The following is a 19387-nucleotide window of genomic DNA, read 5'->3' as shown; positions in this document are numbered from 1 at the left end:
TGAATGATGCTTTAGTGTTTAAAAAGGCCACTTTTTATTCAATGTCACTTTTTCACAATGGTGAAGGCAAGAGTTGTCTGAGAGCATCATAAGTGCTATTATCGCCAAACACAAGGCCTGTAAAGGGTACTAGACCATCTTCAAAGAACTTGGCATCCCTATTTTAATATTGGACAATGTTTTTAAGAAGTTTGCTACTCATGGAGCTGGGAAGAACCTCTCTAGATGTGGGGGAAAGAGGAAAATCGATGAGAGGTCTTCAAAGGTTGGTACGAACTGTGGAAAAAACACCACGTACATCATCGCAATAGCTGAAGGCTGACCAAGAACAATCTGGAGTGATGGTTTCAACCCATATTCAACGCCGCACACTAAACAAAGAAGGGCTCTATGGGTGAAGGTCAAAAAGCGACATAAAAACGAATTACTGATCTTTGCCAAAACATACGTAGCCAACCCACATCCTTCCAGCAAATGTTCTGTGGACAGACAAAACCAAAAGAGAGCTATTTTGCAATGCAGACCAGTGATTTGTTTTTAGGTGACAAAATGAAACTTTTAAGGAGAACATCCTACCTACGGTTAAACATGGTGGAGGATCCATAATGTTGTGGGGCTACTTTGCTGCCTCTGGTACTGGAGGCCTTCACCGTACTGTAAGAATCATTAAATCATTGAATTACCAAGTCACATATTGTTTTTTTACAGTACTACCAATTGAAAAGGAATTTATTTATTTTTTTAGTTCATAACTAAATTAAAATATTCTGGTGATATGAAGTTGGTACATTTCTATTTCTTTATGAAGATATTGTACAGGTGCCAATAATGTTGATCAGAACTACAGCACTGTGCAAAAGTTTTAGGCAGGTGTGGAAAAAAATCCTGCAAAGTAAGAATACTTTCAATCATAGAAGTGTTATTAGTTTATTTTTATCAATTAACAAAATTGAATGAACAGAAATCTAAATCAAATCAAAATTTGGTGTGACCACCCTTTGCTTTCAAAACAGCATTAATTCTTCAATTCTTCTAGGTACACTTGCTTTTAGGTTTCTCAATGCTGAGCGATACAGACAGGTACTTATCCATCATGCAATACCATCAGGGAGCCATCTGATTGGATCCAAATTTATTCTGCAGCAGGACAACAACCCCAAACAAACAGCCAATGTAATTAAGAACTATCTTCAGAGTAAAGAAGAACAAGGAGTCCTGGAAGTGATGATATGGCCCTCACAAAGCCCAGACCTCAACATCATTGAGTTTGTTTGGGATTACATGAAGAGATAGAAGGATTTGTGCAAGCTACATCCACAGAAGATCTGTGGTTAGTTCCCCAAGATGTTTGGAACAACCTCCCTGCCGAGTTCCTTCAAAAACTGCGTGCAAGTGTACCTAGAAGAATTGATGCTGTTTTGAAGTCAAAGGGTGGTCACACCAAATATTGATTTGATTTAGATTTCTCTTCTGTTCATTCATTTTGCATTTTGTTAATTGATAAAAATAAACTATTAACACTTCTATTTTTGAAAGCATTCTTACCTTGCAGCATTTTTTCCACACCTGCCTAAAACTTTTGCACAATACTGCATCACTGAGGGCCTGATTCTGAGGTGGACTGATATGCACTAGCGGCTACGACACGACGCAATCGCTACTGCGAATATATGCTAATGCCGCAGCCGATGGACTGTCTACTGTGGAAAATCAAACGCCTGCGGCTCTAATACGCTGTGGTGCACAAAAAGCCACACCATTGGTCGGACATCAGCCCAGCCACACCATCAGACAACCCTATGGTTGCTCAGAATGTCCAACGGAATTTGGCCGCCAGTGTCAGTGGAACTGCATCTTTCCGCCCCCAACACCACGTAAGTCATCGCAATAGCTGAAGGCTGACCTAGAACAACCCACCGACACCAACCACCACCCCAAAGGGAGGACCTCCATGCAATTCCAATCTGCGTTCCCCGGCGGTAACCATCGGGCGGCTTTCACACAGATGTAGAACATCAGGCACTTGCCCCCAATGTTTTACATCCATCCACTTCTGAATCAAGCCAAATAGATGGTGCATGAGAAAAGGATATATTTACCCCCACCAGCACATCCTGGCTTTGTCCCATGCTCAGTCCGTTCATTTCGATCGTGTTGTGCGTCAGTTTCCTCTTATTTCGACGTTTCTCCAGCTCTTTCTTTGCTTTGATTACTTCTTTCTTCATTTGTTTCTCAAATGCGTCATAGGTAACTTTCGTTTCATCCTCTTTTTTTAATTCCCAGAGGTCTTCCATGACTAAAGGGTGCTTATATCCTTTCCAGACAAGGCTATAAAATAACAAAGTTCCAGTATAGGCTTAGAGTAAGTCTACTCCAAGAGGTAAATTTACTAAGAGTCGATTTTCAGTTACATTCTATTTTGTGGTGATTTTGAGGTGAATTGGTGGTGATGTTGACAATCAGGTATTTACTAAAGGCAAAACCAGCTCAAAATCCCCCTAAAATCGACTTGACACACAAATAGAATTTCATATGCACCATCGGTACTTCCCCATAGCCAATTGCTAACAGTCGATTTGAAAATCAACCAAAAATTGACATTTTCAATAGAACCATGGGAAACCGTTCTATATGGTCTTAAATCATGTAGAATTGTCTGAAAAGTCAATATGATGGAAAAACACATGGGAGAGAAGCATGTGGGGCACTCTGGCTGTATGAATCAGGCATTTAAAGGCATAGCAATGATTTAAAAAAAATGTGGATATGCAAATTAGCACTGGGATGAAGGTGTTTCTGGGTAATTCAGTGCATGTGACATGTTTTGTCCAATAGAAATGCTTTTGTATAATTGGGATTTTGGTGAATAAAACATATTCAGAGAGAAACCAATGCACCATCAAAATCAGAATGGAACCCAAAATTGACTGTTAGTAAATGCATACTTGCCGACATACTTGCCCTCCTTCCGGGCCCCGCCCCCTTTTCACAATGGCGAAATTAAAGGAATTGTGAAGCAGGGGGCGGGGCCAAGATGACGTGATTCAGTCTCTGTAGCATATAGTGTACTCTATATGCTACAGAGACAGGAGCTTTACAATTTTATAGGAGTGTGTCATTGAATTTCAGATATACTCTACTTGCTCTATGTAACAAAAATGTGAGAACATACAAACTACACACATATAGGTCCCTGGTTGTAATCACACGCACCAATGACCCCAGCATCACTAGCCACTCTGTCACTGCGCCTCCCACATGTCACTATATTTTTAACACATTTTTGGCACAAGGGGGTCTGTTTATCAAGCAGTGAAAAGCGTGGAGAAGTGGAGCAGTGGAGAAGTTGTACATAGCAACCAATCAGCTCCTACCTATTATTTTAGACTGTACTTGATAAATGCTACTGTAAGGCTGATTGGTTATCATGGGCAACTTCTCCACTGGTCCACTTTTCCACTGCTTGATAAATAGACCCCTAGATCACTGAGAGTAAGGGGTATATTTACTAAAGTGAGAGTTTTTAGAAGTGGAGATGTTGCCCATAGCAACCAATCAGATTCTAGCTATTATCTTCTAGAAGGTGCTAGCTAAATGTTAAGTAGAATCTGATTGGTTGCTATGGGCAACATCTCCATTTCTAAAAACTCTCACTTTAGTCAATATACCCCTAAGACTACATTTGTGTGATCACAATAGTAATAGAATAGTTACTATCTCTGCCATCACATATAATGTTGTAATGTGGATCAAAATATATACCAGATGTAATGATAATGCTTTCTACATAAAACAGATTTATAAGATTGCAGATTGTTTTTGATGACTAAAAAAATAAATAAAAAATAAAAAAATCAAACACCATTTTTTTGGCCACTGCTTTTATACCAATAAAATGTGTTGTCCGACCACCCCTGATCACTTTTACTTATCTAGTTATGAGCTGAACATGATGTAAAATGACTTTCATGTAAAAACTGAGTGGAATGGATTTACCTCTCATACCAGCTGAAGGTGATTCTACTTAGAAAAGATGCTGTTAATTCTGGATTCTAAACATAAAAGACATTTGTTTAAGATTTGAATGAAGAGAAAATGTATATAAATTATGATATTCTGCAAAAATAACTCTGAAAACATTTTACAACAACGGCATAAAAAAAAAAAAAAATAAATTTGGAAACCAATAGCTAAATTCACTGCATCATTTAACCAGGAAAAAAAATAATTTACTAAGTACAATGGTCATCTGAGCACTGTAGTGGCGGCCATTTTGTGTGTTGACACAATATTCATAGGCGATTAGTGGGAACTATTGACCTCACAGAGGCACTATAGAGCAAGTCACTCTCTGCCTCTGGTCTTCCATGTTGCTCTGCCCCCTACTATCAGTGCTGTGTAGTTTTTCAGTCAGAATTCCTGACAGCAAATCCTTCTATATATAGCCATACTTGCTTATGCAATTTACAACATCACGGCCCTGCCCCTTTGTGGTCATGATTTGGGTCATTAGGCAGCTGGAGGTGGCACCATGATGAGACAAGATTTGAGTAATCACGTCATCATGGCTCCGTTCCGCTCACTTCACTAGGGAACTGGCCAGGATCAGCAGGGTGACCTATTGTCTTGAGAGACAGGGAGAAGTGCCCGAAATATGGGTCTCCCAGATGTTCCGGCAGGGACTGCAACAGAGCTGAGTTCTCAGGGGTGAGGAGGGTTTCACACCAGGGATGAGAGAAAGATGCAGCGCATTGTACCACAGGATGGTGATTAATGCCATTACCCATCATTCTGGCCTGACTTCTCCTGAGGCCACTTGTTTACTTGTCATTGGAGAAGATGTATCAAACTAATCAGCTTCCATTTATCTAGCATAGTTTACAAAGTGTGAGAAGCTGATTGGTTGCTATGGGTAACTTCTCCACAAGGTTTGATAGGAATCGGTACCGTATGACATACCGCCAGACTAAAGCCCGGCGGATGTAATACTGACGCCGCAAGGCAGAAGAATGAAGATCCCAACAGGGTAAGTATTTAAGCTATCCCTAACCCTTTCCCCCCCTAACTCTAACCTCTCACCCTAGTGCCTAACCCAAACCCCCCCTCCCAGGGGTGCCTAAACCTAACACCCCCTCCCCGCACCCTACACCTAACTCTCCCGGGGGGGTGCCTAACCCTAAGTCCCCCCGAGAGTCCCTAAACCTAACACCCCCCGCGCGGTTATCCGTTCCCGACGCCCGACTTATCCTTCTTTCGGTATGCCGGGCTACGAGATTTCGGCGTGGATATGATAGGGTCGGGATTTCGACGCCTATCATTAGTCCCATGCCGGGAAGCAGGCGGTCGTCATTTCGACCGCCGGCTTCCTGACCGCATGCCATTTCATATATCTCCCCCATTGTGTTAATAAAACAACTCTGGCCAAACAACCCCAATAGCACGCCAAGTGTGTGCATCTTAATTTACTGGTTAGCTAGAGAATATTTGCCTTTACTCTGGTCATGAAGTTACTGTACTGTAGTACGTATGATTACAGTGGAAAAATATTGCTGACCCTTACCTTCTCTGTGAGGTCACTTGTTTCTGAGATGGAAGAGACGATAAATATAATAACTTGGAGACTATATGAGATGAAAAACAAGCAGACTCGGGGGAGGTCGGGAATATCTCCCTAAAAAATGAGAAAAGGTTACAAGAGGTGCAACGCGGAGACGTTCAATAAAGATAACACATTATACAAGTTATTCTGTACTAATGTGGATCTGTCATGATGAATATAATAAATGAAAGTATGTGATATATATATATATATATATATATATATATATGTATATACTGCGTGTGCTGTAATATATATATATATATATATATATATACACGCACACACACAGTGCACCCGGAAATTATTCACAACGCTTCACTTTTTCTACATTTTGTTATGTTACAGCCTTATTCCACAATGGAATAAATTAATTTTTGTCCTCAAAATTCTACACACAATACCCCAGAATGACAACGTTTAAGATTTTTTTTTTAAGATTTTTGCAAATTTAATAAAAAAAAAAACACAAAATGTGCATACACACACAAAGATTTTTTAACCGATTATCGATAACGATATAGTTCAATCGTTGAAAAAATCGTTCACTTTCTGAGTTAAAACGATGAACGATTATCGTTCATGCGCGTTCACGTTTGTAGTTTGTAGTTCAGTCAGACTGACCAACGCAACGATTTTCAGTAAGGGAATATGCAAAAATCGTTTGTAGTTCAAAAAAATTGTTCATTACATTTAGTAAATGAACGATTTTAGTAAACGATTTTCGTTAATTTTTCCCTTGAAAAAAAAGAACGAAAATCGTTTACTAAAATCGTTCATTTACTAAATTGTTGTGTGTGTATGCAGCTTAAGAAATCACATGTACATAAGTATTCACGACCTTTGCCATGAAGCTCAAAATTGAGCTCAGGTGCATCCTGTTTCACTGAACATCCTTGTGATGTTTCTACAGCTTAATTGGAGTCCACCTGTGGTAAATTCAGTTGATTGGACATGATTTTGAAAGGCATACACCTGTCTATATAAGGTCCCACACTTGACAGTGCATGTCAGAGCACAAACCAAGCATGAAGTCCAAGGAATTATCTGTAGACCTCTGAGACAGGACTGTCTCAAGGCACAAATCTGGGGAAGGGTACAGAAAAATATCTGCTGCTGGTGACCAAGAACCCAATGGTCAATCTGTCAGAGCTACAGCCTTCCTTTGTGGAGAGAGGCGAACCTTCCAGAAGGACAACCATCTCTGCATCAATCAGGCCTGTATGGTAAAATGGCCAGACGGAAGCCACTCCTTAGTAAAAAGCACATGGCAGCCCACCTGGATTTTGCCAAAATGCACCTGAAGGACTCTCAGACCATGAGAGACAAAGGTTGAACTGTTTGGTGTGAATGCCTGGCGTTATGTTTGGAGGACCATATTTTGTGCTACTCATATGCACAGTAGTAGGATAGCACTTCATAACATTAATGAATCTAATTCTTACTATGACCAACCATTTTGCAAGTCTGGAGTTGTTACATTTATTATACAGTGCTTATACAGCCTACCTGGATTTTGCCAAAATGCAACTGATGGACTCTCTGGTCTGATGAGACAAAGATTTAACTCTTTGGCATGAATGCCAAGCATTCTGTTTGGAGCAAACCAGGCACCGCTCATCACCAGGCCAATACCATCCCTACAGTGAAGTATGGTGGTGGCAGCATCATGCTGTGGGGATGTTTTTCAGCGGCAGGAACTGGGAGACTAGTCAGGATAGAGGGAAAGATTAATGCAGCAATGTACAGAGACATCCTGGATGAAAACCTGCTCCAGAACGCTCTTGACCTCAGACTGGGGCGACGGTACATCTTTCAGCAGGACAACGCCCCTATGCACACAGCCAAGATATCAAAGGAGTGGCTTCAGGACAACTCTGTGAATGTCCTTGAGTGGCCCATCCAGAGCCCAGACTTGAATCCGATTGAACATCTCTGGAGAGATCTGAAAATGGCTGTGCACCGACGCTTCCCATCCAGCCTGATGGAGCTTGAGAGGTGTTGCAAAGAGGAATGGGTGAAACTGCCCACAGATAGGTGTGCCAAGCTTGTGGCATCATATTCAAAAAGACTTGAGACTGTAATTGCTGCCAAAGGTGCATCAACAAAGTACTGAGCAAATGTTGTGAATTTCTATGTACATGTGAGTTCTTGGCTTTTTTTATTTTTTTTTATTAAATTAGCAAAAATCTCAAAAAAGCTTTTTACACATTGTCATTATGGGGTATTGTGTGTAGAATTTTGAGGACAAAAATGAATTTATTCCATTTTGGAATAAGGGGCCTATTCATCAACACTAAAATAACGTTTTAAAGGACATTTTCCTTAAATAACGTTATTTTGGTATTCATGAACAGACTTAACACAGGAGATATCACAGATATCTCCTTGCTAAGTTCCCCTGCGTTAATTTCCACACTCCCCATACATTAGTACATTAGTATGGGGATGTGGAAATTGTGGTATTCATCAAATTCCGAAAATTATCAATTTTCGGAATTTGATGCAGTTACTATTCACCACTGTGAGGTGGCGAATAGCAGAATCCACTTACCTGTATCAGCGTGTGCAGGTCCCCCGACGAGTCCCTCCGGCGCTCTGCTCCGTCCTCAGGCTCCGGAGGCTGGTCTGTCATGTGTGCTCCCCAGCAGAGCACAAGAAAGTTTAGAAAAAGAAAAAAAAATATATATTTTTTTTCTAATCTGTCATGTGGTCTGCTGGGAAACCTCATGACAGACCAGCAGGACGGAGCCGGAGGCTGCTGCGCGGACAGGTAAGTCGGGGGGGGGGGGGGGGGGTACGAAACTTAACGCATCTGTAGGCAGTGCTGCGCATGTGCTGGTTTTGCAGATGTAACAGCGCATGCGCAGCACTGTTTCCAGATGCGATAAGGTAGTGTAGGTAGGGAAAAGTATCTATTTCCCGAAAAGCTGTCATCGCAAAAATGACAGCTTTTCGGAATAGATACTTATGGAGAGGTGGAATGATGAATTCCACCTATAATTAGCTAGAACTCCATGAGAGTTCTAAAGCTAATTATCTCCAGAGAATTTTAATGTTTAATGAATAGGCCCCTTAGGCTGTAACATAACAAAATGTGGAAAAAGTGAAGCGTCGTGAATGCTTTCCAGATGCACTGTATGTATGTATGTGTGTGTGTATGTATGTGTGTGTATATATATATATATATATATATATATATATATATACATATACAGTACACAGGGCCATAACTAGGGTAGTGCGACCAGTGCCGTGGCAAAGGCCACCGCAGGGCAGGGGGCGCTGTTTGGACCCGTCAATTTTCCTGTTTATCATCATTCTCACTTGTAGCTTCCTCTTCTATTATCCTCAGCATCTCCTGGCCTCCCCTATCTCTTCCCATGGCCATTTTTCAGGTGCACCTATGTCCCTGTTTAAAAAATGGGAGGGGGGGGGCGCCAGTGCTCTCTCTGGTACAGGGCACCAAAAAGTCTAGTTACGGCACAGTAACTATATATATATATATATATATATATATATATATATATATAAATAAATAAATAACGGTCCATACAAAATCGCACACAATGTTTCCAATAAATGGGTGCGAGGTCAATAATTCTTCATACAAAACCATCTAACTGCATCTATAGGAACAGTAGAAGTAAACCAGCACACCGGGCTTGTAGCAAAAAGAATTAGTGCATTTATTTCAAAGTAGGGCTGACCCTTGATGAAGGTGGTAACACTGAAACAGCTGTCAGGGCTGGGAGCTATCATTGTGCTTGATACTGCACTATTATAAGTATTAAGATACAATTGAACACCATTGAATGCAGCTAGATGGCTTTTTTTCTACTTTGAAAAAAATGCACTAATTTCTTTTGCTACAAAGCTGGTGTGCTGGTTTACTTTTACTGTTCCTATGGATGCAGTTAGGTGTTTTTATGTATATAATATATATTTTACTGAATTAAACCGTTTGGAGTTTGTTTCTGATTTTGACACAATCAATTTAAAAATTTCTTATATAACGATTTATTTTATAAAGGGATAACATAGTTGGGTTGTCTAAGAAAGAATTAATTCTTTGGCCTTAACATTTGGGTATTATTTTAAAAACATGTTTATATTACAACATGATGCTGCTATTACTTTGTGACAGATTCATAAAATCAAACAATTCTGAGATAAGTATTAATAATATAGGTAAAAATGGTCTAATTGTATCACATGCAATGAAATAATGGGATTTTGTAGCTAGTAGACACAACTGACAATAGTGAATTAAAAGAAAAGATAACTGCAACACATAAATATGTAGATTTTCAATATCTGGTGTAAATTGCTTTCAATCAAACTGTAGCTTATTACAATGGCGCTGCGGTACCTTTGTGGCGCCATATAAATAAAGAATAATAATAATAATGGAAAGTACACAGTTTCATTATACATATCGTTTTTTGTTAGAAAGTTTATTTCCTTGTTATTATAATATTTTACAAAAGGCTCCATTTATTAACAAACCTAAATACCAGCGGCATATCATCATTCGCCAGCCAAGTCCAGTGACATCTTCCTCATCGGTGGGGATCCCTGCAAAGTTGCTGGCAGCCTATGGCGGAATTCTATGGCATGTGCGACGCTCAGTTTGCGCATGTGCATGATTATTTATCCCGGCGGGGACCCAGCAGTGCTAGGAAGGCATCGCTGAAACCGGAAAGGCTGCTGCCGGGTCCCCATCAGTGGCAAACGCAGGATTTCTAGAGGGGGGTTTCCAAATGCTTGATTTTAGAGTGAGTGTGGCCAGTCCATGAAGAGGGCATAATTAGTACTTAAACAGCTTTAATATGCGTCATACAAAGTGTATTGTGTATCATAATTCCAGCATACACAGGACCAGCGATCACAATAAGCCATTAGATGCGGCAGTAGGCCATCATTCCTGAGCTGGATGTTTTTATATTAGATATGGGCACCATTGGAGCAAGTCCGGGAGTCTGGAGGAGCAGCAGAAGAACCTAGCACTGCCCTGGACATATATGTACATATTGGGCTCTATAGCAGTGCATCCCTAATAGTGCATGTTTTCCAGATTTCCTAGTTGGTGCACAGGTTATTTATTACTGGCTGATACATGTTAAAGATCCACAGGTGGTGCTAATTATTTCATTTGTGATACTGAGAAGAACATTCAACACTAGTAAAATTCTATTATATTACTATTTCCACTGTGGTCAAGTGTGTGCTGGAGAGGGGGGTTTCCAGGCAGACGGAAACCCCCCCTGCGTTTGCCTATGCCCATTGCCAGCAATAGGATTCGCAGTGTTCTTGCCATGATGGCGAGAGCAATACAGTGACAAACAGCGGTAATAATAGATTACCGCTGTTCGTTAAATATTGAAATGATGACATAACCCCTATAGCGAGTGCTAAAGGGGTTATGTATCATTGTTAAATGGGTCCCTTAGTATTTTATAACATTCAGGTACCACTATTGTTACTGCTGTACATGTTTAGTCTACAACTAAAAACTAAATAGGATAATGAGAACATTGCTGACTCTAAACTAAATGGTTAACATTATAAAACAGATCTGCAAAATTGTCTCCTATTCTCTGGCTGTTTCCAAAGCTATTTCTTGTGCTGACTTCCAAAATACTGTCACAATTGTAGTTGAATGTTCATTTTATTAAAAAAAGTTAAATAAAAATGTTCTAATTTACAAAAAAATTAAACAAAAAAACAATTTTACAATGGTAATTACATTTACAAGTTATACTGCCTTTTTCTTTGCCCTTTGATACCTTTTCTTCTATATACTGCTTGTGGGTATTCTCTGTGAAGCATCCAACAGTAATCTCCCATCATGTTGTCGTTCCATCTTCCCTGGTATCACCATTCCATCTACTTTATGTCTTGTTGGAATATTTCTCTTTGCTCCTCACTAACAGCTCCAAGCTTTTCAGGATGGGATTTCAATTTATCGTTCAGAAAGTGCAGTTTCAAGCTCATAGAACAATCTAATGATTTTCAAGCATGTTTTCCACTATTTCTTTTTAGTTGGGATCTTAGAAATTCCCAAGAACTTCTTTAAAATTTCCTTCGAACGCATTCAAAGCCTCTCAGTCTCCATTTTTATTTTCAAACTCATTGTCTGTTAGGATAAGATGAAATGCGTCAGTGTTTGGTCTGGTGTGCGCAGGGTTACTTTTTAATTCCTCTGTAGAATACCAGCATTGTTACAGCCATCAATCGGGATTTTGTTTATATTTGTTCCTCAGAGCTTATTATTGTGATATATTCTGCGATATTTGTACATCTGTGAGTGACTGAGTCTGAATCTGTGTAGAAAGGGCACTGATGTAAGCGGCCATGGCTTTTCCTCAAGCCAAGTTCCGTTGTGCTTCATCTGTGACTTTCTATGTGTGTAGAAAGTCCAAGTCCATTGCGGTTAAGGTTGCAGCCTAGTGTCTCTAGTACACTGTTTGTAGCAGTGCAGATACAGCGAAAAGCCACTAAGTGTTACGAGTCGTCGCGGCTTGTCTCCTTCTCTGGTCCCGGTGGTTGCTAGGTGACCTGAATGGCAGAATACTTCCGGTCGCTAGGCAACCAGGATGCATGGCAGTCGCTGGGGGTTGTGGGCTGTCAGGGGCTGTTCAGAGGAAACGTGCAATGCTCCAGCTGTACAAAGTTTATTGTCAAAGGGGGTTTGTCTGGGCTGGCCTGCGGATTGGTTCCTTTCCCCTTTATTTTTCAGTGAGCCTCTGGTCCAAGTTCCTGGTGCCTGTACCTCTGCCTGCCAGTGGTCCTGTTGGTTCCAGTACCTGCATTCTGAGTAGCTGGTCCTGCTACAATCCAGATTCCTATCCTGCATTACTGGTTCTGCTATCCTCCAGCTAGAATCCTCAGTAGCTGGTCCTGCTACAATCCAGATTCATATCCTGCATTGCTGGTTCTGCTATCCTTCAGCTAGAATCCTGAGTAGCTGGTCCTGCTACAGTCCAGATTAATATCCTGTATTGCTGGTTCTGCTATCCTTCAGCTATAATCCTGAGTAGCTGACCTGCTACAACCCTGTTTGTATCCTGCATAGTTGGATCTGCTACACTCCAGCTAGTATCCTGTGTTGCCAACCCTGCTACTACTCCAGTCCGCTTCCTGTGTAGCTGGTTCTGCTACTACTCCAGACAGTGTTCTGCATACTGACAGCATGCCTGCCTTATTTTCTGTCTCTGTGCTAGTACTGAGTGACACAGTCAGGGGGCCGCGAACTGCCCGTCGGACGCCGCAAAGTCCAAACTTCCTTGCCAGGGTCCCTGGCGAAAATTGCCGGCAGGTTAGACTCAGCTCCCCTGGTCTGGGTCTACGTTAACACTCAATGGTAGTTTTGGTTCCCCAGTCTCTATCAAGTACGCCTAGTATTGCTGCAATCAGCCTTCTACACATCGAGGACACTCGACAAATTGACCTTGCCAATGTGACCCTAAGGGTCTCTGGAAGATTAATCTGGGTGTATCATAACACTAAGATGGTAAATTTTATGAAAAATACTATACGCTACTCGTCTTGGATCATCTCAGTTGCGTTGGTCATCTTGTGACGTATACGGTAAAGATTCTCAGTGTATGGGGACACATCTGTAAGTCCTAGTATGATGTGAAGAGGGGGTCGGAAGGCTCTTTTGGGATCAACCAAATCTACCTGGATAACTTTTTTGTATCCAGGTTTTAAATCAGCCCTGCTTGGCCATTGTTTTTTAATCCAGTGTTTGTTTCAAAAATAATCCTTTTACAGTTGATACTAAATTCTGTAAACAAAAGCACTATAATTAACATATTAGGTTTATACATAAGAATAGACAAATTAATGGATAGCAAAATAAAATTTTCATCTTGTGAAAAAAATGGCACGTGATGGAATTTATTTATTAGTATTTTGACTGAACTTTTTTCGAACACTTTTTCCATCGCAGCCCAACGTAATCTTTTCTATAACAGTTTCTAATAATGTTTCCTATTGCAACCATTTACATTTCTGCAATGTTTTTTTTTTTTTTTAAATAAAGTATTTTTTATTGAACAAACCCGTACCATAATAACCAACAGAATAGATATACATTCACAAGGGCATCACAGGGCCCGGGATATTCCATTAAAAGAAAACACAAACAATCGCAACAGTGCAGGTCAATATTCATATAAAAAATTGTTAAGCATAAGTGCAAAACGCAGGTAGCCGCGTATACACATTAAAAAATGGTCTGAGATATCAATAGATCTTAAAGTAATTAAGCCCCGTACAGTGGCAGACGCAGGATTTCTAGAGGGGGGTTTCCAAATGCTTGATTTTAGAGTGAGTGTGGCCAGTCCAAGATGAGGGTATAATTACCACTTATCCAGCTTTAATATGCGTCATACTATTGTGTGTCATAAATTCAGCATATACGGGACCAGTGATCACAGTAAGCCATTAAATGCGGCAGTAGGGCTATCCTGCCTGAGCTGAATGTTTTATTTTAGATGTGAGCACCATTCCAGGGCATGGGAGCAAGTCCGGGAGTCTGGGGGAGACGCAGAAGAATATAGAACTGCCCTTGACATATATGTACATATTGGGCTCTATAGCAGTGCAACCCTAACAGTGCATGTTTTCCAAATCCCCTAATTGGTGCACAGGTTATTTATTACTGGCTGATACATGATAAAAGATCCACAGGTGGTGCTATTTATTTCATTTATGATACTGAGAAGAACATACAGTGCTAGTAAAATTCCATTATATTACTACAGTATGTCTATTGTGGTCATGGTGTGGGCTGGGGAGGGGGGTTTCCAGGCAGACGGAACCCCCCCCCCTGCGTTTGCCTATGCCGTACAAATAGCAAACACTATTGATATATAAAAAAAACCATATCAATTTACATATAAAAAATAAAATTAAATAAAATGTTACCACAGTACACAATAAAATAATAGAATAGAATAGATACTTAAACTAATAAATAAATGAAGCCACACACGGAATACCACCTAACTACAGACATCAAAACAAGGAAAGACATATAAGTGGATTCCAACCATCTGTTTCATATTCGGTCAAATTTAGATATTGTCTTGCGAGCAAAATACATATAACGCTCATGATCCACTGTAACATTTGCCAATGCAACCTTCGTCTGGGCCAGAAGAAGCCAACCATGAACGAGCCAGACAGACTTTAGCAAGTGCATATAAATTAGTAGCATATTGAACACTTTAACGGTCCAATTCATCATCCTCCCGTGCTCCTAGAGTACAGAATTTTCATGTAAGAATTATGAGGGGACTACCAGTATTAGACATTGCAGATTTCACTGGGACCAGAATAACTGAACCACAGAACACTCCCAAAGTAAATGCCAGGGGGTCCCTCGGCTGGTTCGCCGAGAGGGGGTAAGCAGGTACTAATTACCCGGGCTTGCTGGAGGGGCCTGGCGCCCCCCCCCCTTACATCAAAGCATCCCAGCACACGCTGCTGTGTGCTGGGCTGCACTGGGAGACTGCTCACGTGCTAAGCAGCAGCCACAGCAGTCTCCTATGCCTGTGGGGAGAGCGATCACACTGATCGCGCCTCCCACTAGCTATGCGCCGGGCTGAGGGGCTCACAGCGCCACCCTCCCTTTGCGGCGCTGCAAAAATGTTGTTTTTTCCCCCTAAGGGGGCGTTGCAACACCCCCTTCTCCCCCCGGGACCGATGCGACTCTCCTCGGGTAGCACCAGGCGCACGGGAGTCAAATACATTCTGTGTACAAGAAATAACTGGATCTGCTGAAATCTGATAGATGTGGTATCCTTATGGGGATATTCCAGGGCTGCTTCCTATTCCTCATCATTAAGAGTCCCCTCCATGTCTTCCCAACCGCATCGTAATTCGTAATGCAGACAGAGTATCATCATGATGGGAGCACAGCAAAAAAAAAAAAAGAGTATGCAAGGGATACAGATTTCACGACCCCAACTTTTTCACAGGAGAGTGGGTAACAGTCGGGGGGCCGTCCTGAAATTGTGCAGTAAGGGCATGTCTGAGTTGAAAAAATCTATAAAAAAATAAGTGGTCGGCCAAACCAAACTCCTGCCTCAATTACACAAAAGATTTCAGAACGCCATCAGAATATAATTGTCCCGGAACACCAACACCCCTAGCATCCCAAACCTGTCTCATCGAAAGAGCATCCAGTTCAGCAAGCCTACCAGAATACCATAGAGGGGTGTCAGGGTCAAGGTCAGTAAACTGGATGTGCACTTCACGACAAACCTTGACTGCTTGAACAAATAAAGGAGGTCTGCGATTAGAAATCTTACCACCTAACAAAGCCTGTAGGGGAGTATGTCCTGGAGTTGACTGCGAGATTAAAAGAGCAGGTAGGGTGTCAGCGGAGCTATCCTCATTTTTGCAATGTTTACTGTTTTTAAAATAAATGAGAAAAGAGTTTACATTCTTACCTTCAGTGCTTCCCGAATTAACGACTGCAATGGAAAAACCCCACAAATGATAGACAGGATCCAGAAGAAGAAGAGAGTTCCGGAATCCGTGCGGACACAGTAACGCCGAGCGTCGTGAATTAATAATACCATGATCTGAGTGGGAGAAAGATACCCAACAAGAAATAGGTTTAGGATAGCCAAGAGATGCTATTATACGCAATATTCTGTAAATATGTTCTGATGTCATTGGTAGTAATCGATGAGTTCAGGAGTCATCACTGGAGTGTGTATTAAAAACAAAAGTATAATAAAATGAGTGAGTAACGTATTAACAAATGATTGTCTACAAAAGAAATGCTGTCACTTTACTCATTCGATTAATTCATTAGAGGTAGAAAATACTAATTGGGGGGGGGGGGGATATATCCACCCTTTGAGAGAGATGAATTGGAGAAGTTGCCCATGGTAACCAATGAGTTTCTGTCATGTTCTAGACTGTGCTAGAAAAGCTATAGCTAGAAGCTGATTTGTTGCTATGGACAACTTCTCCACTTTATCTGTCTTAAAGGTTTGATACATCTCCCCTTCTGACTTATTCAGGTACAAAGCAGTGGCTTACAAAAGTGTTTAGGCTTCAAATGTGAAATGGCAATCATTTTATTAGTAAAAAGCATGCCATATTTTGCTATTAAAATAATTGCCAATTTAAATTTGGGGATGAAACATGCCGGGAAACGACAGCAAAAATAAACCACAAAATTAGAATGCTGTAACTGCTTTATTTTATTTTATCCCTCACAGTTTAGACACAGGGGTGAATTTACTAAACGTCGATTTGAAATTGTTTTAGATCAGTCAACAGGCTTGGCCGGCCCTTAATTTGACTAATGGATTTAAAGCACCAACAGAAATAAATATTAAATCTGAATTGGTTTTGCATTTATTTCTGTTGCCTTTTTAAATCCATCGGTCAGAGCCACCAATCACTGACAAAGTGATGAATAGTAAATCAACCCCGCGGTCTTTATCATTTGCTTCCAAACCCCCCCACAATTTTCAAATTTTTTTCATTCTTGCTGTGTATAACATATATATTGTGTATTTTTAAACCAGAGAATGCTCAGGTCCCTGTGCTGTGAAATTATAAGGAATATAGGCCCTCATTCAGACCCACTCGCGAGTGGCTGTCCGCTCGCAAGTGGGTCGATGGTCTGCACTGCGCATGCGCACGACGGAGGGAGCTCCGTCGTGCGCATGCGCGAGACGCGCCGAGCGAAGGACTTTCTTTCGCTCGGAGTGTCTCATCAAAGGGGGCGTGCTGTCGATGTTGACTGACAGCACGCCCCCTTTGGTGGGCGTGCCGGGGGCGTGCCTGCCAGACGGAGGCGTTCCCAAGGGAACGCCTACCGTCTGAAGCCGGCCCCACTGATATCACTAGTGATGTCAGTGGGAGTGATTTTGTCTCTGATAGAGCCAAAAGCACTCCTGGCCTTGCGGTTGAAAACCTCAACCGCAGGCTGCTGCTCGCAGTGGCGATGGTCGCGATGGTCAAGACCATCGCGACCATCATCCTGCACGCTCGTATATGCTGTGGGTGGTGATCCACAGCTATACGAGCGTCCAGGAGGACGCTCCATATTAATGGAGGTGGGCCCTGATTCAGAGCGAGCGCTCTGGTCAGAGCGTCCGGCTCTGAATCAGGGCCATAGCATTAGGGGAGCTACTTGCTTATTGACGGTGTCACATAATAGGAGTTTGAATTTCCGATACATAAAACGTAATGTCTACATGGAATTGCTGATCAGACAACAAGATGGGAGAGTAGCTGTGGGCTCTCTAAAGTTATAAAGTGAGATACCAATTCTCAGTGAAAAAGACACTATTATATGAATAAATTGGAATGATTGATGTACAACTTACAACAAAATTGTAATTACTAGCTCTAAGTTACAAAACTTAGAACTAATAATATCCAGCTCCTCCTTGTACAGTATTCTCAGCGCAAGATTAACAATGGGGGGGATGAGACTACAGCTCCAGGGCTCCATATAAAAATAGGACCATCCTAATGACAGCATGATGGTGACCAGCTGTATACCTGCCTGGCCATATATTAAAATTGTATTTCTATTTAATGCAATTTTCCACATTTTTAGTATTAAGGTAGACATTGGGGCTGATAGTATATATGATGTACACACCCACATGGCACTGGCCACACCCACACTGCTCTAATCACACCCATGCAGCACAGGTCACACCCACGCAGTACAGGTCACCCCTCTTCCACTTCTTACAATAGGCCCTTGATAATTGTCAGCCCCAGGCCCATGTGGCCCTGAGAGCTTGCGTATTCTTATCACTGGCAAACGTAGGAGGTTTCCAAATGCCTGATTTTAGAGCGAGTGTGGCCAGTCCATGAAGAGGGCATAACTAGCACTTAACCAGCTAAAATATACATCATTCAAATTGTATTGTGTGTCATAATTCCAGCATATACAGGACCAGCCATCACAGTAAGCCATTAAATGTGGGTGTAGGGCTATCCTGTCTGAGCTGAATGTTTGTTTTTTATCAGATGTGTGCTCCATTCCAAAGCATTGGAGCAAGTCTGGGAGCCTGGAGGAGCAGCATAAGAACCTAGCACTGCCATGGACATATATGCACAAATTGTCCTCTAGCAGTGCACCCCTAACAGTGCATGCTTTCCAGATCTCCTGGTTGGTGCACAGGTGTATTTATTACTGGCTGACACATATTAAAAGATCCACAGGTGGTGCTAATTCTTTCATTTGCGATAATGAGAAGAACATGCAGGACTATTAAAACTCTATTCTACTACTATTTCTATTGTGGTTATGGTGTGGGCTGGGGAGGGGGGTTTCCAGGCAACCGTAACGCCCCCCCTGCGTTTGCCTATGCTTATTATAGAGTTGTTGCCCAAACTCATGAACTGCAGATTTCTTTCCATGTTTACCTATGTTACTCCATCTTACCCATGTAACCGTGTGCAGGGGTGGATTAATGTACAATACAGCAGGGACAATTTTGTCAGGATAAGTGGCTGATTGTTCTTCCACATGCTCCCAAACTGTGATCCCAATTCCAGCAACCGATGTGAAGAAAAGTAACAAGGTTAAGAACTGTAAAAGAGAAACATCAACATAATTGTTAAATGTTATGTCAGCGTATGACCATATTAAAGGGCACATGTCGTGGGCCTTTGTCACCCTTGACCAGTACATAGGGGCCCTTAGAAAATCTTGGGAGCCCATAAATAAGCACAGTTCACTCATCCAAACTAAGCGACAGACTGTTTTGTGACTAGATTAGATATGGT

At 41.5% G+C, this 19387-nt stretch overlaps 1 protein-coding gene across 1 annotated transcript in view; it reads right to left on the bottom strand.

Moving 5' to 3' along the window:
• Positions 1 to 19387, bottom strand: part of ABCC2 (ATP binding cassette subfamily C member 2) — a 157283-nt gene that overhangs the window by 123434 nt on the left and 14462 nt on the right. The window contains exons 3-7 of the mRNA XM_088452208.1: positions 19044 to 19190; positions 16066 to 16200; positions 5561 to 5671; positions 3997 to 4052; positions 2100 to 2328 (exon numbers count right to left, since the gene is read on the bottom strand). Of these exons, the coding sequence (XP_088308334.1) occupies positions 2100 to 2328; positions 3997 to 4052; positions 5561 to 5671; positions 16066 to 16200; positions 19044 to 19190 (678 nt within the window). The remainder of the gene's footprint in view (positions 1 to 2099; positions 2329 to 3996; positions 4053 to 5560; positions 5672 to 16065; positions 16201 to 19043; positions 19191 to 19387) is intronic.

This window comes from Taudactylus pleione, unplaced genomic scaffold, assembly GCF_031769625.1.
Source record: "Taudactylus pleione unplaced genomic scaffold, aTauple2 ptg000034l, whole genome shotgun sequence".
NCBI lineage: Eukaryota > Metazoa > Chordata > Amphibia > Anura > Myobatrachidae > Taudactylus > Taudactylus pleione.
The sequence above is the reverse complement of the archived record's forward strand: the minus strand, read 5'-3'. Positions and strand labels throughout refer to the sequence as shown.